The sequence below is a fragment of the Misgurnus anguillicaudatus genome, chromosome 18, assembly GCF_027580225.2.
Source record: "Misgurnus anguillicaudatus chromosome 18, ASM2758022v2, whole genome shotgun sequence".
Lineage (NCBI taxonomy): Eukaryota > Metazoa > Chordata > Actinopteri > Cypriniformes > Cobitidae > Misgurnus > Misgurnus anguillicaudatus.
In genome coordinates, this window is record NC_073354.2 from 27,017,926 (window position 1) to 27,044,140 (window position 26,215).

General features: G+C 36.4%; 1 protein-coding gene across 1 annotated transcript in view; it reads right to left on the minus strand.

The window, feature by feature from the left end:
• Positions 1–576: 576 nt before the first annotated feature.
• The window catches only part of LOC129429684 (adhesion G protein-coupled receptor F4-like), a 37,202-nt gene continuing 11,563 nt past the window's right edge, over positions 577–26,215 (minus strand). The window contains exons 3-20 of the mRNA XM_055186538.2: positions 13,143–13,246; positions 12,988–13,036; positions 12,545–12,688; positions 11,234–11,413; positions 11,070–11,093; positions 10,426–10,526; positions 8,816–8,880; positions 8,396–8,508; positions 7,552–7,740; positions 6,952–7,152; positions 6,718–6,861; positions 3,923–4,104; positions 3,655–3,825; positions 1,975–3,333; positions 1,719–1,760; positions 1,324–1,383; positions 1,141–1,204; positions 577–1,016 (exon numbers count right to left, since the gene is read on the minus strand). Of these exons, the coding sequence (XP_055042513.2) occupies positions 940–1,016; positions 1,141–1,204; positions 1,324–1,383; positions 1,719–1,760; positions 1,975–3,333; positions 3,655–3,825; positions 3,923–4,104; positions 6,718–6,861; positions 6,952–7,152; positions 7,552–7,740; positions 8,396–8,508; positions 8,816–8,880; positions 10,426–10,526; positions 11,070–11,093; positions 11,234–11,413; positions 12,545–12,688; positions 12,988–13,036; positions 13,143–13,246 (3,269 nt within the window). The 3' untranslated portion in view covers positions 577–939. The remainder of the gene's footprint in view (positions 1,017–1,140; positions 1,205–1,323; positions 1,384–1,718; positions 1,761–1,974; positions 3,334–3,654; positions 3,826–3,922; positions 4,105–6,717; positions 6,862–6,951; positions 7,153–7,551; positions 7,741–8,395; positions 8,509–8,815; positions 8,881–10,425; positions 10,527–11,069; positions 11,094–11,233; positions 11,414–12,544; positions 12,689–12,987; positions 13,037–13,142; positions 13,247–26,215) is intronic.

A 26,215-nucleotide genomic window follows, 5' to 3' on the forward strand; every position in this document is an offset into this window, starting at 1 on the left:
CCAGTCGCTGGCACTACTGTGGGGTTAAAGGAACATCTAGTGCCCGGCCTTCTGCCTTGAAACCTATTCTCCTATCCTTAAGTGGAACCGGAGGGCTTTAAGCAGACACTGGAAGAGGTCAGCCCCTAGTGGCGTTTTAGTAGGGTTTCCCAATTCGTCGGTCACGACGTGACGTCGTAGTGACCGACTGAAAGGGAACGTCTCGGTTACGGATGTAACCCTCGTTCCCTGAAGGAGGGAACGGAGACGTCACGTCCCGTCGCCACAGGTGCTGCCACCTGCTGTTTAGGCCGGTCACCTTCCGGCTTTCTCAGCGAACAGAAGCTGATTTCCCTATTTGCACGTGCGCCTTATATGCGCACCTGGCGGGGCGGCGCCAGCATTATGCAAATATCTCAATGCCAAGTTCATTGGCGTTTTAGTAGTATTCGAAGCAGATTGGTCTCTCTAAGCGAGCTCCCAATTCGTCGGTCACGACGTGACGTCTCCGTTCCCTCCTTCAGGGAACGAGGGTTACATCCGTAACCGAGACGTTTTGTAAGTTGATTTAAAGCACCTACCAAATACTTGTACTTTAATTATAGATCCAAACAAAAAATTATCATTTCAAAGATTTCATTGTAATGTGACCCAAGGTAAGTCTTGTGTTCAGTGAAATATATGTTTTTACCTCAAACTGTGAAACTGTTTAATAGCTGTGGCTATAAATAAATTTACCTTAAAAGACCATAATAAAAATTCACTGGAGTGCCTGTTAGCCCGTCTCCCCTAAATGAATGTATTTCAATGTATATTAAATAAAATCATGAAAGAACATTGATTACAGAACACATATTTCTTTTCCAAAAGAGGAACATAAAGTGGAATATTCTGTACATAGCTACTGTAACAAACAAAATGCTTTTAAATAAGTCAGCTGGTTTTAGTTAATAGATGTAGTTAATTAGGGATTAAATGAGAGCCACTGGAGCTGTTAGCAGAGGTAGCTGGGCTGGGATCAGACAAGTTGTACACATCTGCAAAAAGTTGTTTGCATGTTACTCAAGAACTTTATATTGTCTTTACTGTACATTTATTCCTTTATCAGAGTATGTTCTGCAAATGTTTTAAGATTTACTGTACATCGTTTAGGCTACTTACTTCTCCTACGCAGCCAATCTATGATACCCAGTCCACCTGTAGATGATGTTCCGAAATTAGTGCTCTGTAATATAAAAACGTCAAAGTCAAGAAAAGTCTAGAATCAAACTGGTTGAGCTTTTATTAGAAAATGATGAGATATTTAGCGATGCAGGGTGCTTTATACAGTATAGTGTAATTTACCCTGGTAGGACTGGAACTGAGGTTCTTTAATGACAGCTTTCCTGCCAGTGACTCACGGACCTGCAACCAGAAAATGACAGCATGTCTTAAAACTCAGTTAATAAGAAAGACATTTGTTGAAATACTCAAAATAATACCAGGTTATATAGTAAAAACATATTTTCTTTGCAATGCATGGTTTATTAAATTAGTTTCATTATGTAGCTTATTTTTTAATTTTTGGATTTGATATCAGAAGGTATGAGTGGTAAAATATCTGATTTGTTATGATAAAATGGTTGATTTTTAGGCTAAATCCAATATGGCTATAATCCAAGATCATTAAAATCATAAAGGTATTTATCAAAGCACAAAAAGCGACAAAAAAAAAAAAAGAAACTAAAACAAACTCTTACCTTGCTGTCTAAAAGTATTCCAAACACCAAAACAAAGAATCCCTATTAAAAGAAATGTGATGTATTTATTAGTGTTACATTTTTGTATTAGAATTGCAATTGTAATTGCAATTTCTTCTATTTTATTAAATTATTATAAAAATGGGCCACAGCACTTCAGCGGTAACTAAAGAAAATGTGGCTTTAAAAAACAAGCATAAAACAAATGTAAAATATAAATACATAACATTAATGACATGGACAAAGAAAGTGGTACCTGAAATGAATTGAGGATTGCAAACACCACATGAAGGCCAAAATCACGTGACACCATGGTCCCAATGCCAAATCCCCATGTTAGACCAAAGATAGGAGTCAGAATGGCCACACATCTGGCAATGACCACAAGAGTGTGTCTCTCATTTGAAGTAGTTACAGCACCAACTCCTCTCCTGACCATCTTACACAAAACCACAATCAAAACTATGAGGTTAAAAGCAACAATAGTCAGAGCTGGAATCACAAATGCCAGCAGGGCCTTAGATTCAAACCAGTTCAGCCAGCATGCATTTTCTTTTGAAACATAGTTTGTAGGTGAAGTGGATGCAACGGTAATAACCGCTATGAGCAAAGGTGCACAATAACCAACTGTGAATGCAATGACCATCATATTAGTCCTTGACATCTGAGAAAAGACCATGACGGTGCGGTACAGAAGCAAAAGTGCTGAAATGAACATCCAGAAGAAAACAGCCAGGTAAAAAAAGTGCATGAAGAAAACTACTGGACTGCAGCGACCAACTGAGATCGTCTGCTCTTGGTCTGCAATTGCAGCGCCGATGATAAAACAGATGTTTGCGATCAGCAGTGACACAGCGATGTTGACTATTGAGACGTGACGCACGTACGATGTGTCATTTCGTGTCACTGACTTCCATACGATCGCCTCAATGATGAGGCACAGAATTAAGCTGGCTAATGAAATAGCTACACCAATGTATGTGATATAGGCTAAGGCAATGTTATCAATTGCATACGGTGACATCAGGATTGAAAAAGAGGTTGTGTGGTCGCATTCACATGTAACTGTTTTATTCTCAAAGGGCTTGACTTTACATCCATTGGAATCCCATCGGTCCAGAGAAAAGTCCCAAAAGACACTCTGAGGATTTTTCATTGATGTATTTGTAGTTCCAAATGTAAATAAAATGTTATGAATTGTTTGGTTGACTTGAACAACAACCACGTTTCCATTGATGATGTTTTTTGATGTCTTGCTGTCATTATTAGAAGTATCTCGCGTTGGTAAAACATTGTCAAGCTTTGTGAAGATGATGATGGTTATGGCGGTTGATTTAGGAACATTTGGTATCCGAATTTCAGAACCTGTAGTTGAGTTCTCCAGGTGAGAATTTACATCGATATTCTTAGAGTTATCATCAGTTATAGTCCTATTTAACTGAATGGATGGTTTTGTTATAGAAAAGTCCACATCTGAGAGATGGCTGCTTATAGTCTCAATAGCTTGCAGAAGATTACTGCTGGCGTTTTTTTCTGTCACGTTTCCATTGTTTAGTTCTGTCCATTTGTTTTTGGATTCATCTGATGTAATAATCTCAACTGTGTTAAGAAAATCCTGGAAAAGGAAATCATGAAAATTATTTATTCCGCAGCACACCAATAAAGGTAATTATTGGGTTGTTGTATCATATACAATCAAAATTTAACAAATTGTTCGAAAATATATGATATTATATATTTATAAATTACACACATTTATATTTAACTTTAATTTTTGACAATCAAAAAAAAAAAACTGTTTTATGAGAAAACTAGATTGCTTTTTGTTAGTTTATGTTAGCTAATGTGTTTACAAACAATTACAACTTAACTGTAACTTGTTACCAATAGATGTTATATAATACTTAAATTAAATTTGCACAAAACCTATACAAACCTCTATCACAGGCTTATGAATAGTACTGTTTTGTGAGATGTCAGCAACTGTGGTGAGAATCTCAACAACTGTTTGAATAGTCGCAGCAGACTCTACTATATCAGTTTTAAATTGCTTTGTTTCAAAACTGAGCTTTTCCACAAACTCTGGAATCTTCTCAACAACCAAGACCTAAATTCCAAAGTACAGAAATACAAATATAAATAAATTTCCAATGGAAATGTATAGTTTTTATACTAATACTGTAGATAAATGACTAGTAGATCACCTGAGCTCTGGTTTGAAGTTCTTTGATAGCTTTGACTACACAGTTATTCTTTGTTAGGTTCCATCCTCCTGGTACACATGTATACATTATGCTTCCTTCCTTGCCTGCATCGCATGGCTTTTCAGTTATTTGATTTAGTTCTCCAAGTTCAAACGTTTCATTTTTACATAGAAACTTAGAAACTGGAGATGACAAGAATTTAATTAATTGTCACAAATGACCAAAACATATATTTTTTTAAATTAATGATAAACAATAAACAACTGAGTTGTTTTATCTATAATTTTGTAAAATATTTTAACTGAGACTCAGGCAAGGCTGGTTCTGTCCGTTAAAACAAAATACATAATGACACATACTGCCTGTACATGACACCTGGTACATTTTAATACTATGCATTTCTGCAGTGTTAAAGAACTCTTCCCATTGCTTGTGCATTAATTTGATAAAAGTCAGGTTAAACTAAGTCAAACCCCATTCACACAGCACTTTGATCCCAGAAAATGTTCATAAAATTTGCAGAGAGTCTTCTGTGTGAAGACAAACACATCCTGTAAATGTTCCGGGATCGCTACCTAAATGGGAAACATTGCCGTAACATTTACGGAATGCTTCCTGTCTGTACAAAAGGCAGAACAAAACAATTGACCTATGGCTAAGCCACGCCCCCTCCACTCACTCGGACAAACAATCAAAACTTGGTGACAGGCGCTATGGCAGCTGTCACAGTAGGAGACATTTCACAGGAGGAAAATTATTTTTTTGGAGACAGAAAGACTATATATCATCTCGAAGTCACCAAAAGGGTCTAAACTATGCATTGAAGGGTTATATTAATAATTTTATTGTTGAGAAGTTTGATGAAAAGCTTCAGCATATGTTTCCAGGACAAGCCTTTTTACCATCTTTACCAAGAGTAAGTTACTTCTCCGTTAGATTGGTGCTACAGTATTTACATGAATCATTCAGCACAGCATTGCTATTACAAATAGCATTTGTTATCTCGGTTATTTACAGATACGTTAATGAAGCTAAGTGACATGATTTACAACGCAGCTAGAAGCTAACGTTAACGTTTTATGTTACGTTAGAGATGTTAAAGATAACGTTCAAATACATTGCTAACTTACATTAAAACAGATGTAGACATCCTTGTTTAATTTATCCACATTTAGTTGGTGTTGTGCTTTACCGCATAACTTAATCTGGATAAAGCAGATACTTATCTCGGTTGAAATGTGGCTGGGAAAGGGTTAAAAATACACACTGTCGCCCAGCCTTTCGGGATACCTAGAGTCCCTAGATGTACCGCATGCACACCATTTGACCATTTTAAACTTAAAATGACTAGAAAAACATATAAAAACGAATGAAAACTGACCAACTGCAATGCATTTCATGGACGTGGAAGAAAAGACTGTCTTAGTGTATTGGGTTGCTATGTGTAACGGAGTTAACAAAGGAACATTAATTCTAATGATATTCATGGTGTTGAATTACATGAAATTAGAGGATTAACTAAATAAAATGGTGTTTTAGTGCCCCCTAGTGGTTAAAACATTGCAGACATCTATTATTTTCTCCTTTTGCCCCCACCGTAGTTCAGCAGAAAATTGCTGACACTGCTGTGGTGATTTATGTCTGCAGTGTCTGCACCCTGTTTTGTGATACATTTTGATGTGTTTCTCAGATTGTTCCTGCGGAGAATTAAAAGAAAAACCAGAGTCTTGTGTGATTGTGTCCATCCAAAGTATGTGACATTTGTTAAGCTCAAATCTGAAAACAACCGTTACATATGCGCACTGTGATTGGCTCATCACGTTTGGGGGCATGGCTTAGCCATAGGTCAATTGCGTGAAAGGGGCATGCCGTATTGATTTCCACCGACTGTGGAGCGGCTGCAGATCGGCTCCGCACTCCGGCGTCCGCCAATACCCACCCGATCTGTATTTGATGCAGCGGCTGCGTGCTGAAGTGACGAGGACCCCTGAGTTCTCGCAAATTCACATGAAGATCGCGCGATATCTAGTCCTGTCTCCGCCCATTATGACGTTGAATTATGACGTTATTACAAACCAGTCCAGATTACAACACGAGATCTCGCGAATTCAGTTATGATAACGCGATAAATTCATGTCTCCGCCCTGCGGAGCTGTCCGGCATCCGGCAAAAATAAAAGCTCTGCGTATTTGTGCCGGAGGGCTGCGGATGGCCGGAGCTGTGACGGATTCGGAACGCAGTCAGTGGAAATACACACATTGACTTGAATGGAAACCGATTGAGTCCGCCGCCGTTCCGCAACGGATCCGCAGCCTTTCCGCAGTCGGTGGAAATTAGGGGTTATGTTAACTTCTTGTTGCAGTGACACGTGTGTGCCCTTGCAACAAGAAGTTATCGTGCAGCTCTTTGACAAGGGTTTTTTAACATTAACATTAATTAAGAGATTAATTATTATTAATTAATTATTAATTATTAACTAATTAGTTAAGAGATTAACATTAATTTCAAAAAATGTTTGCAAACTGGACTGAGGTTGAGATCAGGGAGCTCATTACTATTTGTGCTGAAGCTGGAAAAGAGGAAAATCACAGACAATAAGCAATCTTTAGATAGGAAAAAAATATCAAGTGCTGGACTTTCAATACGTCACATGTCTTTATCGAATTTTATGTGTGTGAATGCATCCAAGAATCCGAAAAATCATTGCCAATGTCAGTGAACCAAAATCAATGGAACCCGGACAAAAAAGAAACTTACTGCTGCACAATGTAAACATTGCAAAACTAAAAACATACCTTCTGTTTCTATCTTTACTCTGACATTCCTTTTGCTATAACTGTAATCACGTAGTTGCGGTAAATCCTTCAGTTGACATGTATAGTCACCTCCATTACAATTTGTCTTTTGGATCGTATGATTTACTGTGATACAACCTGACCCTGATTGGAAAAGGGAAATACATTTATTACAAATATAAAATCACACAGTAAGAACATGAGCTATATATAAATGTACCAGATATTTACAACCTGGAATTTGCACATTGCTTTGCGAGACCCATTCAATACTGTAGTCTCCATTAACACAGCATTTGAGTTGAACAGTTTGGTCTTCACATGAATAAACTTGTTCATTATCACCCACCATGATACTGGGTTCTTGTTCAATAAAAATATTTTGCCACCAGATGTAAGGTAATGAATTTGTTTGTATGATGCAGGAGTATCTGCCTACAAGTGAAAAAAACAAAAAAATCAAAACTTGATTAAATCATTATTCATTTTATTAAGTATAAAACTTTATTAAAGGTGCAATTTGAATTCATACAAATTAGCCATCTCGTAAAATATGTATGAATTTCGTGAGATCAGGCTTCAACATCATGCTGTATTTTTAAAGTGTACTATAGTACATACAGAATATAATTTATCCATCACAAAGGAAATGAAAAGCCATGTTGAGAGCACTGCATACAGAGTAGAAGCTCTTCTCTATAAGAATAATTGTTTTAGGAAACTGGCTCCATGTCTACATGCTACTGTGCACATATGCCATACAGGTAAACTGCTATCATATCTATTGCATTATCATGTGAGAAACTATAAACATGACTACTATAAATTACTCACCACTGTCACTGACATCAGCATTTGTTACAGTGAGTGTGCTTTTGCCTAGACCAAAAGAGTATTTAGGGCTGTCTGGATCTTTCTCATTTACTTTCCACATTATCTGTCCCTTAACAGATTGTGGACAGTAAAGTGTTACGTTTTGCTTAGGATATATTTTATCTGATCTGTTGAAGAAGTTTGTTTCTTCTAAAAGCAAAAGACACAAATATCTTGTTAGATCTTATTATCAAATAAAAAAAAAAAAAAAACTACATCAATGACACAACAAATGAAACAAGAAACATAGAAACATGTTTGTTTTAAAGGGACACTCCACTTAAAAAATGCTCATTTTCCAGATCTCCTTGAGGGAAACATTTTTACCGTTTTGGAATCCATTCAGTTGATCTCCGGGTCTGGCAGTACCACTTTAAGCATAGCTTAGCATAATCTATTAAATCAAATTAGCATTACCATCACGGTCAAAAATGAAGAAGAGTTTCAATATTTTTCCTATTTAAATCTTGACTCTGCTGTATTTACATTGAGTAGACCAACGGAAAATTAAAGATATGGCTAGAAACTATACTCTCATTCCAGCATAATAATCATGCACCTTGCTGCCGTACCATGGCTGTAGTAGGCACAATGATATTACGCAGTACCCGAAAATAGTCCCTTGCTATTGAAAATAACCAAAAGAAATAGTGTTATGCTAAAAGTGGTATTGCCAGACTTGGAGATCAGCTGAATGGATTCCAAAACAGTAAAAATCAGATGTTTAACTCCATGGGAGCTGGAAAATGAGCCTATTTTGGAAAAAAGTGGAGTTTCCCTTTAATATTGTACAGACTACTCTTACCAGTTAAAGAAAATGCATTCTGAACTAAAGGGAGGCCCGAAACATTTGCTGATGTAAAATCAGGGCTGTCGGATATTGTATTAATTGTGAAGTCTGCTATAATACTACCAGACCTATGGAGCAAAACACAATGCACACCAATGACAAGACACTGAATTAACACAGCTATTCATTTACAAATGAGATATAAACAGTTACACATACACAACATGATAAAAATCCAAAGACTATTAAAGCAGTGTCACAAACTTAAAACACAAAATCACAGTTCAGTCTTAGGGGGCTCAATGACGGTTCGGGTTAACTTCCTTATCAGTGCACATATATGAAGATCATTTTCTGGGTTTATTTTTTTAAAATGTTTTAATCACTGAGTATTGCTTTACTTGTTAAAAAAGTGTAGATTCTAGACGTTCATACCTGAAGCCAGTGACTTTTGCAGAACCGTCAACATAGTTAGACAGAGATTTGAAACCTTTGTTAATCTGTTAAAAAGAAAAATATTAAATACACTCTTAGAAAGGATGTGTTCAAATAAAACACAAGTTGTGTTAAAAGTAACACAAAATGTGTTGTTTCAATAATAGCACAGAGATGAGTGTAAAAAACACATAAAATGATTAAAAAGTATATTATTAAACAGCCCATTCTTCGTTCTTCATTCTGATTGGTTGAAACACGTTCTAAGCCGTGATAAAATACCCCGGTAACCCCACGGTTCAGACCGCATTACATAAGTATTACTGTGCCACTGTTAAACACCACAGTTTTAATCATATTTTTAATTTTTCTACAGTTGCACACTTGATGGCGATATCCAGATAAATCTCGTAAATAAAGAGAAAATGTTCTCTGAGGAGTTTCTAAATCAAATCAGTGTTTCCGCTATTATCCACTGGGTGGCGTTCTTACCCAACTTAAACGCACTTACTCAACACTGTTTAAGTTTTGATGGCTCTGAATCTGATATATTAGAAAAGTTCTTCATAAAAATTGAATTATCTCAGTTTTTAGCTGAAAAGTTGAGAGGTGATAAGAGAACAAATGAAGGTAGGATGAAACGTTTTTTTTTAAGCGGAGCGTCTGTTCTTTCATTTGATATTTTTTATGTTTAGTTAAAGAAGATTATTTTCTGAAAGCCATTAAACTAAAACTGTGCTCTGTTGCAGCCACACTTGATTCTGAGGAACTACTTTGTTTGGCGGAAGAGTAATATTTTTACTAATATAATCACAACTTATTTGGGTTTTATTTTATGAAATCATGTTATGCATATGAAGTAACCGTTTTATAAAAGCAATAAGCCCTGCAAAGCAGTGGGGTTACAGTGCATTTTATAACAGCTAAGGGGGTTTTAGGCACTCGCGTCGTGCCTAACAAGGCCCATTAGCTGTTATAAAATGCACTGGTATCCCACTGCTTCTTGGGGCTTATTGCTTTTATAAAACGGTTACTTCATCGTTTTATAAATCTCTGATTATCGCCACCGTCTGTGCTGGAGTGTCTATTATTCAAGCTCTCAACAGAAGAATGTACGGGTGTGAGGCGTTTGGAAAAATAGCTCCACAAGTTTTCAACGAATGCTAAAACACCTCTTGGAAAGCATCTTTTGCAGCGATTTTTGTGTGAGCATATCAGTGAACACCCCTGACAACTCGGTGAGTTTCACGTCTTTGTAAACGAAAGTTAAGTGTATTTTAGGAAGGATTGTTCCTATGCACCTATACAGCCATTGTAGAGGTGGGAGGTGATACAAACAACACCTGAAAATTCTTGGGCCAGCATCATATGTCCAAATTTCAGTCCAAACCATTCTATTTCATCATAAACAATCTGAAAACAGGGCTTTAAGTGTAAAATACAGAACTTGTCCTTTAATATTACCCCCTTTAAATTTGATTGTCAAGCTGTATCTATCAGCATTTGAGGTAGCATTTAAACACAAACGCTAATTCAAAAATAATTCCCTTTATAAGAACAAGAAGAGAAAACAATACATTTCTGTAATATATGAAATACAAAATACTTACCGCGGTCTCAATTTGTTGAGCTTTAGTTTTGTACTTTTCATGTTTAAGGTTTGTGAGGCTGGTATCAAAGGTTGCGTTGATTTCCACTGACATTGTAATTACTGTAAAAAGAGGTTTTATTACAAGCAATCATTAACACATACTAATAATTAGGAATGGAAATTTTTGGCAGAAAATGGCATTAGTCTCATATTTTACGACTTGGCTAGTTCATAATAATTTGGCTAACCACATTTATACATTTGTGTACGATTTGCTTTCTCCCCTGTGACGTTGGGGTTTCATTATTGTATTTTTCTAATAATCTACTAATCTTATTTTGGTGTGATTTGTAGTCCAACTCAGATTCATTAAATCAATAAAAATCTTATACAATTATACAAAAAACTTTTTTAACATATTTTGTTAAAAGTCATTTTCGGTTTCGATTTTCGTATGTAGTAAAAGGTCATTGTAGATGTATAGCTATTCCAGTTCGTTGTAATGCGTATTTGTCTATGTTTGGCTTTATCAAGTCACCATATAAAAAATTTTAATCTTTACTATGCTTTTAAGATCCAGGTAACTTAACCCAAGTCTAAATAAGAAACTATGATCTTACTGATGTGGTCTAGACTTTATAGTTTAAGGCAGATTATATTTACCTCTTTGATGGCATGCAGTGGCATCTTCCAGTAAAAGGATAAAAAAGAAAAATATTTATAAATTAATATAAATATTTTAAATTATTAAAAGTAAGTAGGAACATTTCTTCCAGGGTTTTTGTAATAACAAACAGATTTAAATAAAATGGGATTTGTTCTATTACCTGTCATGTCTCTGATTGGCTGACAGAAATTTCCATTATTTGGAAAAGCATTGATGCAGCTGCATGTGTTGTTAGTGATGCTGCCACAACGCCCATATTTTTTACATTTGTCACAAGGCCAGAAATACTGATTCTCACAATTGCACTGGTAATTCGTGTTGCCTGGTAACATGTTGCAAACTAAGAAAGGAACAAAAAAAGTTACTTTTTACACATCTGTAATGTTAGAGTATAAAGTCATGGGGCTCTATCTTACACCCGGCGCAATGCAGCGCAATGCGCAACGCATGTGTCTTTTGCTAGTTTTCACCCTGCGCAATTATCATGTTCACGTTAAGTGCCATGTTGTTTAAATACCAAATGCATTTGCGCCCCCTTTTTTGCGCCCATGGGCGGTCTGAAAACGAGGTGTGTTCAGGCGCATTGTTGGCGCGTTGTTATTTGGAGGCAACTAAAATAGACTACGCCATTGACACACAAAAACCCGGTATTAAGTCAATGGCGCAATATGTTTTTTGTTATTTATAGAGTGCATTAGTAATATGCACCTATAAACGGGACAACAACGCGGGTTTGCTTATCACACACATGAATGCGCAGCAGCACAAAAACTTTTTTTTTAAATATGAAAGATTAAAGGATTGAATGTAAAAGATTATTATTGAGTCTCTTGGACATAAATGAGGACCAATTATGAGACGTTAAAGGCGCTAGAGCTGCTTCACCTGCAGCCTGGTAAGTTAATTAATGCTTTGCTTTAAACAAATGCATCTGTTTTTAAATGTTTTTTTAAATGCTTCCTCACAGATTTATTGTATATGATGACTCTGTATCTGTGGATATGGTGAGATGAGAAAATTTTTTAAGTAATGCTTAAAAAATCTCGTGACGCTGTCCAAGTGCTGAAACGTGCGGAGAGCCGTTTGTAAATTCTTTATCTCCTGTTTGTTACAAATAAAGTATTTTTAGAATACAAACCTTTTCTTACTTAGTTTTTCAGTTTACAAAGTCCGTCATCTAAATAGGGATTAGACATAGCGCCAGCGCAACAGGCTTTTAAAGGAGATGAGAGCTGAGACTCTCATTGGTTTATTGCCCGTTATGCCCAAAATACTCCCATTACTCATTAAAAAAATAGGACCAACCCTTTTCGCACAAACCATTTTTCCCCTCGTTAAATTAGCAAAAGTGGATTCGGACACGCCCATTTAGATGTTGCGCTGTGCGCTTAGACAATGCGCTTAGATCGTTAAAATAGGGCCCATGACTATTGTATTTGTGGTCAAAAGGTTATAATATGTTGATATTTACCTGTTGTGAAGTTTGAATTTAGTAATGCCACATTGTCAGTCACATTATTATTTTGAATAAGCTTATTCAAATAAATCTTCATCTCATTGATCACAGAGATGTCTGATGCATGTATCTCAATTTCAACCACAAGGTCTGTATTGTCTGTGCAAGAGCCAAGTACAGCATTGTAAGGTCACCATTTTTATAGAGTACTTTTAGTGTATTTTCATATTTATGCATGAACTAAACAACATTTAACAAAATTAATGACTAGTGCATGTTTAGCCCACTTTACTTTGCTATTATCTGTACATAATTTGTTTCATAAATACAGTTAAGTTACAAGGATTTAGCTTTCAACAGTACATTTGCAGTTGCCTTTAAATAAACTATAACATCTTATTATTACTATTATTTTTATTTTGACAGTGTGTACAAATATACAGAATCATGATTCATACCTGCTCGTCTTTGTCTTATGTGATGACGTGGTTCATCTATGTAGCTAAACTGAAATCAAATAAAAATATACATTCATTTCCACTCAAAAGTTATTATGTAAACTAACGCACACACGCACGCACGCACACACACACCAATATAAGTATTATTTTACCTGTAAACCCATGCTTGTTTCTTGGAAATCATTTGTTGCCACCTCTAACACATGGGTAAGCAGGATGGCTACGGTAAGTCCTAAATTCTGCTTTAATATTTGTCCTGTAAGAGAAATTTGAAAAAAAAACCCACAGTGGTTTAAGTAAGGAATAATTGACGACGGGCCATTGAATTATAAGAAAATAATGCACACCAAGGTGGCAATGCGGCACGATGCGAAGTGGAGTGCCATTACACCGCAGGTGTGCATTATTTTCAAATAATTCAAAGGACCGGAGTCAATTATTCCGCTTATACCACGGTTACCACAAACATTGCTCTGGTGCCTATTTTTAAGACATTTGACAAATTAGGTGTGCGGTTTACAGAAAAATAATCAACACCCATAGAACATTTCTCAGCCAATCAGAATGCAGCATTCAACAGACCCGTGGTATAAACAGAAATTAAAGAACGTTTTAACAACACTGAATAGAATGTCTGCATTTACAAGACAAATATGAACGTCCCTCAGTCCAACTACAGTACTTGAGCTACAACAACTGCACTGCAGCATCAGGTTGGACAGATTGTACAGCATTTAAAAACAAAAAACCTGTCAGATTTGCCTTAAAGGCACAAAAGAGGATGTTTTTCGCCAACTGAGAAACCAAAAACGGTTACTGAGTTTTTTAAATAAGCGCATGCGTAAGAACAGCCTCCCTCCTTCACAGCTCATTTCTAGGGAACGCCTTCCAAAACCTGTGCACGAATATTTGAACGAGTGTTTTTTTACCACCGTCATATGCTGTGTCGCGTCAGTGGATTCATTATGTGAAATGATATGATAATAAACACATAAGACGTTAAAACGTTAGATCAGTCGACGCCAACTTACTCCCATTTCAACTAGCATGTAGCCAACATGATCTCACAAAGTTCCGTGGGATAGTCACGGAATTTTGTGCTAATTTTTCCGTGGCATTCTCACGGATCTCCGCATTTTTCCGTGGCCCTGCTACGGACTGTCTTTTTCCGTGGCATTCTCACGGATTGGTTACTCAACTGCTTTTTCCTATTTTCAAACCATTTTCGCTTCGGTTTAGGGTTAGATTTGGTGTTTGTGTTAGTATGTCACTTTAAATATTGGTTTATACAATTTTTTCTGATTTATTCTTTTATATTTTCTAAACTTTAAACAATTGTTGCCTGGCGTTGGGGTTAGAGTTGGGTTTGGGTAGGGATGTCATTTCATGTAAATCTAACCCTAAACCGAAGCGAAAAATGGTAAGAAAATAGGAAAAAACAGTTGAGTAACCAATCTGTGAGAATGCCACGAAAAAAGACAGTCCGTAGCAGGGCCACGGAAAAATGCGGAGATCCGTGAGAATGCCACGGAAAAATGAGCACAAAATTCCGTGACTATCCCACGGAAATTTGTGAGATCAGGTTGCATGTAGCAGACTGGTCACTGCCTTACAACTGCAGTACAATAACAACGTCAATATACCTGAATAACAGTACAACAATAATTATTCTACAAAGAAAGAATAATCACTTTTACCTGTTGAGAATTTTTGCAAACTGCGCGTCTGTCTTGACACCTCTCTGTTCCTTCATTGCTATCCAGCGTTGAAATGTTTCTCCATTAACGACTCCGCCCAGACAGCAGACGACTCTGGGCCGGATCGGCACTGGATCAGCGCCAGAGCTGTTGACTTCGGCACAGATCCGGAGCGGATCCGGCCCAGAATCGTCTGCTGTCTGGGTGGTTACATTAAGTTTACGTTCTTCTGACAATTTTCTCCTATTCCCAGTGGCTTAAAAAAAGTCTTTCTTTTGCGTCCTACAGTACTTCGGGTTTTTTCTCTTCCATGGTGCAAATTCAACACAGTCTCACACCCAATTCGTCACATACTGCCGTTTGGTCATGACCCCCTCACGTCCATAGCGGACGTTGAGGGTACCCCCTATTCGTCGCTTGAAAACGTAGAGGGTCGTCCTATAGATTTGAATGCAAACCCCTCATCTTTGGATTTTGACGAAATGGGTTTATCGGTTTGCCTGCGCAATATGGTTTTAGGCGATTGATTTTATGCTGCAAATGTGCATTTTTGCACAAGCGTGCGGCGCATACAATCATTATTGATGCGGTGACCACATTATTGATGCGGTACGTGACCAAACATTTTCGTGGAGCGGAAAGCCTTCTGAATAGGTGTATCACGACTTTTCTCTCTCTTTTTTATATATTTGGTATACAATAAAATGACATATTTACAGGGCTGTTGCTGTGTGTTTAAAACATGCCTTAATTAACGTAGGATATTTTATTATTTTCGATCACGCACAGTTGGTCATTCCCCCTCTATAAGCTGACGTTGAGGGTACCCCCCAATTCGTCGCTTGACAACGTAGAAGGGTCGTCCGATATTTGAATCCAAATCCCTCATCTTTGGATTTTGACGAAATGGGGGTATTCATGCCTGCGCTGCAAAGTATTTTTTAGGCGATTGATTTTATTGTTCAAATGTGTATTTTGCAGTAGCGTGCGGCTGTTACATTCATTGGTGCGGTCACTACATTTTCGTGGGGCAGAATCCCTTGTCTGAAGCGGTATCACGACTTTCTCTCTCTTTAAGTTATTTATATATATATTGTTCTACATTAAAATGACATGTTTACAGGACTGTATATTTGCTGTATGTTTAATTAAGATATACCCAAGGCAGTTCGTGTAATTTAATCTATTGATTCGTGTCCATGGACACGATTTTCCCCTTTTTTTTCGTGCCAGTCAGAACGACTTTCAATCTAATGTATTTCAAGAGGAAGAATTTTTCGTGCTTGCACCACGTTTTTTTGTCCTATTATTTTTTCGTGTTTATAAGCACGAATTTAATCTAATGTATTGCAATAGTATATACCAGGGATTGTTTTACTTTTTTTTGTCATTAATTGATTACACTTTAAGCGCTACTTTACTCAAAATTTAATCAGGAGATGTTTATCCTATAATATTGATGTTTCGATCGGTTTCGTGTTTCAAATACAAGAGTAAATACTACAGTACCCATGAGCCTTATCGACATCTACTATGGTGAAGGCACCAGCTAAAACTACATGTGGGCCCGCTGCAGATCACAATATTTTCTCAACACATGAACACTAACGTGTGCTTGATAATTCAACAATACGATGTTATGGCCATCAATTTTGATTGTTTCTACTTTGATTGTAAAAAAAATAAGTCAGTTTCGGACTCCTGCATTTCCCAGAATCCTCTCTGCCTCCGTTGCTATGGAGTCTGAGCCAGTCCTCTTTGCTATTGGGTGATTTCTTCTTCGGTACTCGTAATTGACAAGGATTCTCTCATTATGCGAAAATCACTGTCCAGGTAAGTCACAATGCTTTCGTTTAAAGTTCACTATTTGTTTAAATGTTATAATTCACACCTTTCTTTTGGCATTAGGGTGAGATTGCCATACCCGTACGAAAATTAACCATGTTTTTGTGGTAAAAGTGTAGTAACTACGGTTGGTGTATCGATTATTTGCAAAATGGTTTTACTAAACCAAACATGGTTTAACTTTTTTTTCAAATTCATGGTTCTTTCTTAACTGTAGTAAAACAATGGTTAATTTTTGCAAGGGAAGTCTAATTAAAGTCCCATTAATAAGCTAACGTTAACCTAGTTTAAGTTATCAACCTTTAGGGTAACTTAACGTGTTCATTGTTTTATTGTGTGAGCTTAATATAGTCTAAAGTTTTAATATTTGTCTTATAATATTTGTAAGAAAATAGGAATCCCAACTATTGGGATACACTATTTAAGCCTTATATTAGAGCTAATTTACACTACATAATAAAAATTTTCTGTTCTCCCTGCAGATCCTGTCATTCGAATCACCTGTCACAACTTAGATTTAACGTTGCTTATTTTATAAACCCAAAGGCACTTTTAAAAGCCATCATTTGCTGCACAAAGCCATAGTTCACTGACAAGCTGGGCCATATCGCAGGCGATAATTAATGCGGGATTGCCCTGGTTGTCGATGAACTATGGCTTTGTGTAGTAAATGCTGATCCATCTGAAAGCAGGTGATGTTGGTGTACTACTAATCAAAGAACCGGCTTTACTGACGAGATGCGCATGAAAATCACATGTGATTTATCGTGCAGCCGTAGTAAGTAGAATTTCTTACATATTCTTATATATCTCTTTTAATATATTGGTTTTTTTAGTGGCAATTCCCTTCAGTAACCACATTTTCACTTTAACACATCACAGTCCTAAATTATCTACCACAACAAAATATAAGTGACACTTGGGAATTCTCTGAATGACAATTATCAAATAGACTGCATTCATACTACTATTGTAGATTCTGTAGTTCATCCAAAGCAACCCATTTAATGATTAACGTTTGGCCTTTATTTTGAATAAATCTATACAGTAGATTGTCACTGTCCAATTGCACAATAGTTACCATAGTACCAGCCAAACCTACTAATGTTACAGAAAGTTCTATTATAACCTTATGATGTCATTTATGTTTTTGCTGTTTTCTTTTAATGTATTACTCTTTCCTGTTTCACATACTTGGTTATGCAAAAGCTAAACTCACCATGAAGTAAAAAATATCCTGAATGACATTAACCAATATTCCATTCAGTAAATACACAATGTTGTCATTGCAGCTTGAAAAACTCCATGCTACTGGATACAAGCCAGTTCTGCTTCGTGAAAAGGAGACCAAGAAGCAAAATATTAAGTGTGAGAGATTATCGCCTATGCCCAGGACTACCTTCAGAAGATCGGTTCCTTTTATGAATACCTTTGTGAAGGTGAGATGCATGCACTGTATTTTTAAAGTCACAGTTCACAGCTTGTGTTGAGTAGGCAAAAGATTTGATCAATATTAAAATCTTAAAGGGGACATATCATGAAAATCTGACTTTTTCCATGTATAAGTGCTTTAATTGGGTCCCCAGTGCTTCTATCAACCTAGAAAATGTAAAAAAAAAACTTATTTTGAGTGAAATCTAAACAGACATTTACAACATAGTAGTTTATTGATTTCACGCATTTAAGCTAAGCTTTTATAAACTCAGACTGTGCACTACATTCTCCAGGCTCGCAGCACTACCCTTGTAACGACTGAACAATCATCTGGGATGTCCACATAGAGAGAGAGGTTAGAATTGTGATTGTATATCAGTATTTTTGTTGTTTCCTCAGCATCTGATGAGCTTTTGGATCCGGAAGCAGTGCTGTGTGATGTCAGACAAACAAGCGGATGGGATTTGGTACCCATAGTTAACTTGGTTCAAGCATATACCTGAATACATACTCTGTTAACTTTGGAATTATTATGTTTGGAATGTTTTATTTTTTGTAGAAGCCATATTTTATTTGTTTTCAGCCCACATACAACATTATTTTTAATGTTTAGGCACACTGACTTAAACATTTTTTTGTAGGGACACACATCAATTAGACCCATGAAATTTGTAAAGTCCTTTTTTAGGTCACTCAGTTACCGAATCAAATGAAAATGAATCTCATTATACTCTTGTGTATGAAATGTAGAGCTTACAATGCAGATGGACCATTAGCAGAAATAACACAAAAAAGGAAACCATCAAATGTTGGCTGGAGACATCATACACTTGCGCTGCTGCTAACTTGAAAGCGTAAAGCATACATTTTTCTTTTAAACAAACATCACACTTGGTGTTATTCTTTGAATTGATAATATAAGCACTCAGTTTTTTCCTGATCAAAAGATATATTGTATTTGTTATAGTCCTATAGAATCAATCAAATATAGATTTGCACATATCTAATACATCCAGTAGTCTATCATTACCTCAGCTCTAATCTAAAGTGCCAATAAATCTGGTTTGGAAAAATTAGACCATATGATTCAAACACTTAAGAGGCACAGCCCAATCTCATGGTTAAAGTGATTCTTTTTTTTTCAAATGAACACAAAGAAAATATTTTGTCAAAATATCTGTTTGTTTTTAACAGAAGAAATCAAATTCATACAAGTTTAGAACAACATGAGGATCAAAAGTTATAAATTTTTTGGTCAACTATCCCTTTAAAGTCTTATGTTTTAAAACATCCATATGATTTAACCTGCACAGGTTGGACCCAGGATTCCAGTGGCATTATGATCAGCTGGTTACACTGCACCTCACACCCTGTGACCCACTGGAGAATGCAAACAACTGTAAGAGATGACAAACATGGTGGAGCAGGCGACCACTACAGAGGGACAGGTGGAGGCAGCGAACACTATGGAAGGGCAGCTGGAGCAGGCGAGCACTACAAAGGGCCAAGGTAATTAAGACAGATTTTAAGAGTTGCAATTTATATCTGGGTTTCAAGTATTTAAGCTATGGGTTACCTTAACGCTACCTGTTGTCCAGTGTTTTTCCCATAGAGCTTTATTTAGGTTAAGGCTGATATATTTTCAGCATCAACATTGCATTGTGTGCATGTGAAATGGTCACATTGCAGGACGCATGAAATCAAGTTGCGAAAATGAACTCAAACATGTCATGTTATAGGGTTTTCTGACATTAAAATAGGTGTCTTTGTCATGTGTCATCAAGACATCAAAAAACACACAATGTGGATTGTCATTTGTAAGTGCAAAAAATCTTAAGTGCAAAATTACTATTCCTATGTTTTTTACGTTAGGAATAATTGATGACGGGCAGTCGAATATTCAAAAATAATGCACATTCAAGGTGGTAATGTGGCATGATGCAAAGTGAAGTATCACACCGCAGGTGTACATTAATTTCAAATAATTCAAAGGACCGGAGTCAATTATTACACTTATACTTGTAGCTGTAGGTGTTAAATATGGTCATAGTCTTTCTTGTTTCATAAAGACACAATTGAATGATTAGATGTGCTTATTACAGGCCTGTGACCAGGCTACTTTTTAAGATTTCAATATATTGGGATAATTTGAATATTAAAAATACTATGAAATGTACTTTGAATGGGATAACAGAGGAAGATTGACAGCACTAATCTGTATTTACAAGATGACATGTAACGTTGTATAAATCTGCTCAGCCGCAGCAGAATATTTTGCCACTCAGATCAACCATAAAGTAGATTTGATTTTGGTCATGCTTCATTTTTTGTACATGCAATACACTATAGACATTTTTAAAAGTAAAGCAAACTCTTGGCACCAGCTGAAACACAGTTACATTGCTTATAGATCACCCATAACAAAAGGCTATTTAAAAAAAAAAAAAAACAGTTACAGAAGATGTTAAGTATCATGTATACAGTAGATCCTTAATGTCCTTGTTTATAAACACTTAACTTAAAACTTTAAATCACAATAACTATACATGTACTTCACACTTATACATGTACTGCAGCACAGTGATGTTGTGATTGTCCAGTATTTGAAATAAGAAGTTAAAGGTTTATTTGGTTAATGAGTAATTTTCTTTCTTCAAACCCACAGGTGTCTACACATGGTCAGCCACAGTCACAAATCTTGCACTCTGTCACAAAAAGAAAAAGCCAGGTATGTAAATAATGTTTGTAGAGTAATTATTGGTGGTATTTAAATGTATCTGTTTTACAGATGGATTAACACACTACACTTGTGTTAAATCTGTGCTATATAAATAAACCTTGAGTTGACTTGATCTGTTTTGTCCACTTTCGACCACTTCATCCTAATTACTGTGAGAAACTGACCGAGTCCCTCTGCTTTCGTTTAAAAGTGAGCGGGAGAATTGGCGGGTTTAAATTGACGCAAACTAATATTATGTCAAAGTCGCTGCTTGTGGTGTTAGTAAACATGCTGCACAGTGTTTTGTACATGTTTATGTAAGAGCTTTCTCTGATATTTCAGAGCCATTGATGAAATAAGCTTGCACAACTTTTACATGCTCACAAAATGAAAGCCTACCTCTGAATGTGGTCGAAAGTGGATGAGCCCAAAACGTTTTGAACACTGTTTAAACCTGTGTTTAGTGTAGTCCACTTGTAATCCGATCGACTAGAATGCATCTTAATCTTAGTGCATATAGCTGCATTCAGACTAGCAGTGACTAGCGCAGAGAGACGCGATCTCATTAATTTCAATGCCAGCTCGATGACACGAGTGACAGTGACCTTTGGCGACCAGATTGGGCATGTCCAGCCGAACGACAAATTTAAGAAAAGTTTAAAGCCTCATACATATTACGTGTGACTTTGTTACTGTGCCGCTCGTCTCTTTCAAATAGGTCGTTAGGGGAGTATCTAAATCTAGTTGTCATAAACAAATGATTAACGTCCACTCCAGTAACTGACTACAGATGGATGACAGGAACTCAACTGCTTTGCTCTCATTGGTAGTCACTTCAGAAAGTAGCTCATCATTTGTATAAAGTTAAACTTTTCTCAACCTTGTCTCAAATTTGACACACCCATTCAGAAGCCAACGGTCATTGTCAGTCGTGTCGCCAGAAGTCACCAAGCTTCCATTGAGGTGGATGAGGTCGCGTCGCACTGCTACTGCTAGTCTGAATGCAGCTTAACTTTGTGCAAATGATGAGTGATTTTCTGGAGCAACTACCAGTGAGAGCGAAGCAGTGGAGTTCATGTCATCCGTCTCTTATCAGTTACTGGAGTAGACGTTACTCATTTGTTTATGACAACCAGATTTAGAAACACCCCCAAACGACCTCTTGAAGAGACGAGCGACAAAATCGCTTATGTGAATGTACCTTTAGTCTTTTCACTTGTCAGGGCACCGGCAATCAAGTCTATTCCACTAGAGCAGTGTTCTTCAACCCTGCTCCTGGAGGACCCCCTTCCAGAAAGTTTTAGATGTCTCCATATTTAAAACACCTGAACCAACTCATCAGCCTCCTTCCAGAATGTCTTCCTAACAAGCTGATAAGTTAAAACAGGTGTGTTGATTAAGGAGACATCTAAAACATTCTGGAAGGAGGTCCTCCAGGAGCAGGGTTGAAGAACACTGCACTAGAGTAATGCCTTAATAAATTCAACTCTGTTCCACATTTTAGTTGCTGCTTCCTCAAATCCGTTTCGCTTGTCTAATTTAGAGTCCCTATAAATTAAACTCCATTTTGTTTTTGTTTTTACTACTTTGCATGATGCACTTCCACAACACGCTAAACAAAGCTTTTAGGTTATAAAAGCATTTTTTTAATATTAAAATGCACCAGAATACAAGAAAATGGTATCTACCCCAGTAAATATTTTAGACCCACCCACATTTTTTTGTTTCTGATGCCCATGTTTAGTACCAGACACACATTACAACTAAGCATTTTGTCGTCTTTTTATTAATGAGTTTTTTCTTAGTGGATATATGACTGGACTGTAATCTTTTATCCTACAGGTGGACCAAAGCTTATGCCTGATAAGAAAAAGCTTAAAAGGAGTAAGTGTACGTAAACATTAAAGCTTTTATCAGTGTGTTGACATTGCTATTTTACCCCTGGTTATTTGTTATAGTTCTATTGCTTATTTTTCTAACTACTTACAACAGTCACAAAGGTTAGACAGTCATAAAAGAAATGCATAGTGTAGACCATATGCAGAGTCTAATATAGGATTCAAATACTTCCTTGTGGGTAATAAATAACATTGACATCATAATTGTTAGGTAGATACTTTCTGTTTTTAGTCTTTTTGAATTGCAGGCTAAGAAGGAACAGAAAAATCCATGATCAGATGCTGTAAATATCAACAGTGACCCACTGTGTTAGTTAAACTTAATGCCTATAGCCAAACATAATCTAAACATCATGCTAAAAATGAAATTCATCTGTTTGCTTTTTTGTTTTGTTGTTTCCTTAATAGGGCAAAGCAGACATTTTGGTGGACTGGGAGCCCTGTCCAGTATGGTATGTAATCTTCTGTTTGCTTGCTTTATCAATTAATGCATGCATCATTTATTTATTTATTTATTCACTTTAACTTTGTTTGTTTTTTATTTGGCTACAATAATTTTCTTATCTGAACTGTTTCACAAATGACAAAAAAGAAACTTATATTTATAAAAGACATGTTATAATTTGTGCTCCACACTTTCTCTTCTGTTTTAGTGATGAGATTTGGACCCATCCCTGGCAGCCAAAGGATTCTCTCCAAATTAATTAAAATAATTAAATAAAAATTGTATTACACTAAAATTCCATTTTGGTTTCTGACTATTTATTACATTTTTCTGTGCTGCATTTGAAGTCATATTTTCCTTCTGTAGTGGTAAAAGGTGGAAATGTTCAAGAAATTCAAGAAATGTGACGCATGGAGTTTCTTTATTCACCAGGAGCTTGAGCATTGCTATTCACCTCTTCATCACCACCACCACCAGTGTTTAGACTCCAATTGAGGATTCCTTTATATATCATGCATTTCTCTGCACCTACATGTGGTCAATTTGCCAAAGGCTGCATCATTTAAATTTGTTGTGCATCTCAATAATGCATTTGTTTGATCACTCTTTAAGCTTCTAGTGAATAACTAAGCAATAAATAAGCGTTTGGTCTCTTTTACCTGTATCTTTGTGAAGAGCCACAAATATTGCAAAAGATAATCCTTTTTGTTTTTACTATTCCATACATCATATTAATTCCAAACACAATATGACGGTGACATGGTTATGAAAAAGTAGAACAAAGAAATAACTTTGCCTTAGGTTGTTTTAAGTGGATGGTTTTGAAATGCCAATTAGAGATAATACTTATAAATATAGGCCACTTATCTGAATCACTATTATATACTAGCATTAAACCGTTTTTGTCACTAGTTAACAACTATTGTGAACTGAAAGTCTTTGTCTGGAGAGTAGACATTGCAGCTTTTGAAAGTATTTACTGTTTAATATAAGATCGCTATTTGAAGTGTACAGTACACCCGCCGACATTGACCTTGAATTCAGTTCGTAGGCTACTAGCTAAACTACCCCGAATGAACTGACATACTGCCGTGTTTTTCAACATGAACATGTAAATACAAAATAATAATTTATGTTTCGGCTGTTCAAACTAAAATATCGATGATTTATAAATAGTAAATCTGTATAACCATATTCACGCTTTGAAAACCGGAAGAACTACAAGTATTATGGCTGATTTGTACGCTTTGTACGAAGCTCTATGGCGCGTTACTCTGGATGTTGTAGTTTATAAGCACATTGGAGAAGGCTGAACGCTCTACAATATCACCAATAAACTGTCGTCCTCGCTATATAGTATATGTATGTTTTACCTGTAGTAGGTTATTGAAACGCATAGTATAAATACATTTTATAGCCCTAACCCTAATTCAAGTCTGAAGAACTTCAAATATGGACACCGATTTGCATGCTTAGTAAAAAGTTCAAGGGCGTGTCTCTGCTGGGAATTGTAGTCTTTAAATACATTGGTATATTCACCATATTTAGAAAGTGGTAATATAAAACTGATGGTACTTCTAGGGGTTTTAAGGGGTGGGGAAAACATTAGTGTTGTCAGATTTTAAAAGTCTAATTGTTAAATGGGTGAAAATTGCTTATGGGCTATTTGTACTGCACTTTTGGATGGTGTCCATTAGTGACTATACTCATGTGATAAGTGAGGTCCAGAACTGTGTATAACTATTGGTCTCACATCTGTAGACATTCTTGTTGCTGGATTATAAGCTTTCAACAATGGTAAAATGTTAAGGTTCAAGGGTCAGAATTTAGAAAGCATGAGCCATGTAGAATCTTTACACTCACATATGTTACTCCCCAGGTCAAGACCTTTCCAAGGATGCATTTGGTATAGCTCTATAATAAAATGTTTTTTTTTCCTCATTTCACTGATTCAAGCTGTCCCTGGCCTAGTTCAGAGAGCACTTCGAAGGCCTATTATATACACAAATAAACACAAAGCTTCATTTTTATTTAGTTATTTTATGTAGAAATAGTGCCCAAATTAGTTTGAGTTCTTCAATATGTTTAGTCGTGTGACAAAGTTTTAATTCTCATAATTTCTTGGACATGACTTTGCATGCATAGCTTCACAGAATCCTTTGAAAAGAAACTATTTGACATGGCCTGAATTATTACCTTATTTGGATAATGACATCCAAGATCTATGTTGTCTGCCTTAACCAGTGGTTTTCAATCTTGTCCCAGGTGACCCACGGCTATGCATAATTTCTAGGTCTACCTTAACTGACAAACCAATTTCTGTTTATGGATCTCTCCATAATCTCAGAGCTGATGATCTGAAACCCAGGTGATCCACTCCTCTGCACATTTTGCATGTCTCCCTTATCTGATTTAGATCATCATTAAGGGAGAGATCCATTTACAAATCTGGGTTCTGGGTGTGTCAGTTAAGGAAAACATACAAAATATGCAGAGCTGTGGGTCCTACTGATCTAGTTTGAGCTCTACCACTGCTAGAACACTTCTGCTAGAATCATTACATCATCAAATATAAGCAAAAGCAAGCGGTTTGAAGATAAGTAAAATATATGCCTTAAAGGAAGCGTCACCAGTCTTGCTCCTGGAGGGCTAGTGTCTTTGCAGAGTTTAGCTCCAGCCCTTCAGGTGTATTTGATTAGGGTTGGGGCTAAACTCTGCAGAGACACCGAGCCATCAGGAGCAGGATTGTTGACCCCTGCCTTAAAGCATGGGTCCCCAACCTTTTTGTGAGCAAGGGCTACCACAATGGATAAAACAATTCTGCAGGGCCACTTTTTTTAAAATAGTCTACTAAAAACTTTTTTGTATTACTTGATTTTTATTTTATTTTACTTGTTAATGTTTTATAATAGTTTAAAATGTTAACGTACATAAAAGAAGCCAAGCTAATATAAAAATATGTAATAAATAAATAGTCCTGTTTAATAAATTAATTAAAAACAGGCTATTAGTAGAGTGTGCTTTGACAATTCACAAGGCAACCTTGTTGGAGACCAATGCATGCATTAAAGCAGGAGTGGGCATTCCTGGTCCTGGAGGGCTACTGTCCTGCAAAGTTTAGCTCCAACCATAATCAAACACACCTGAAAAACCCTAATCAAAGGCTGCAATCAAAGGTTTGATTAAG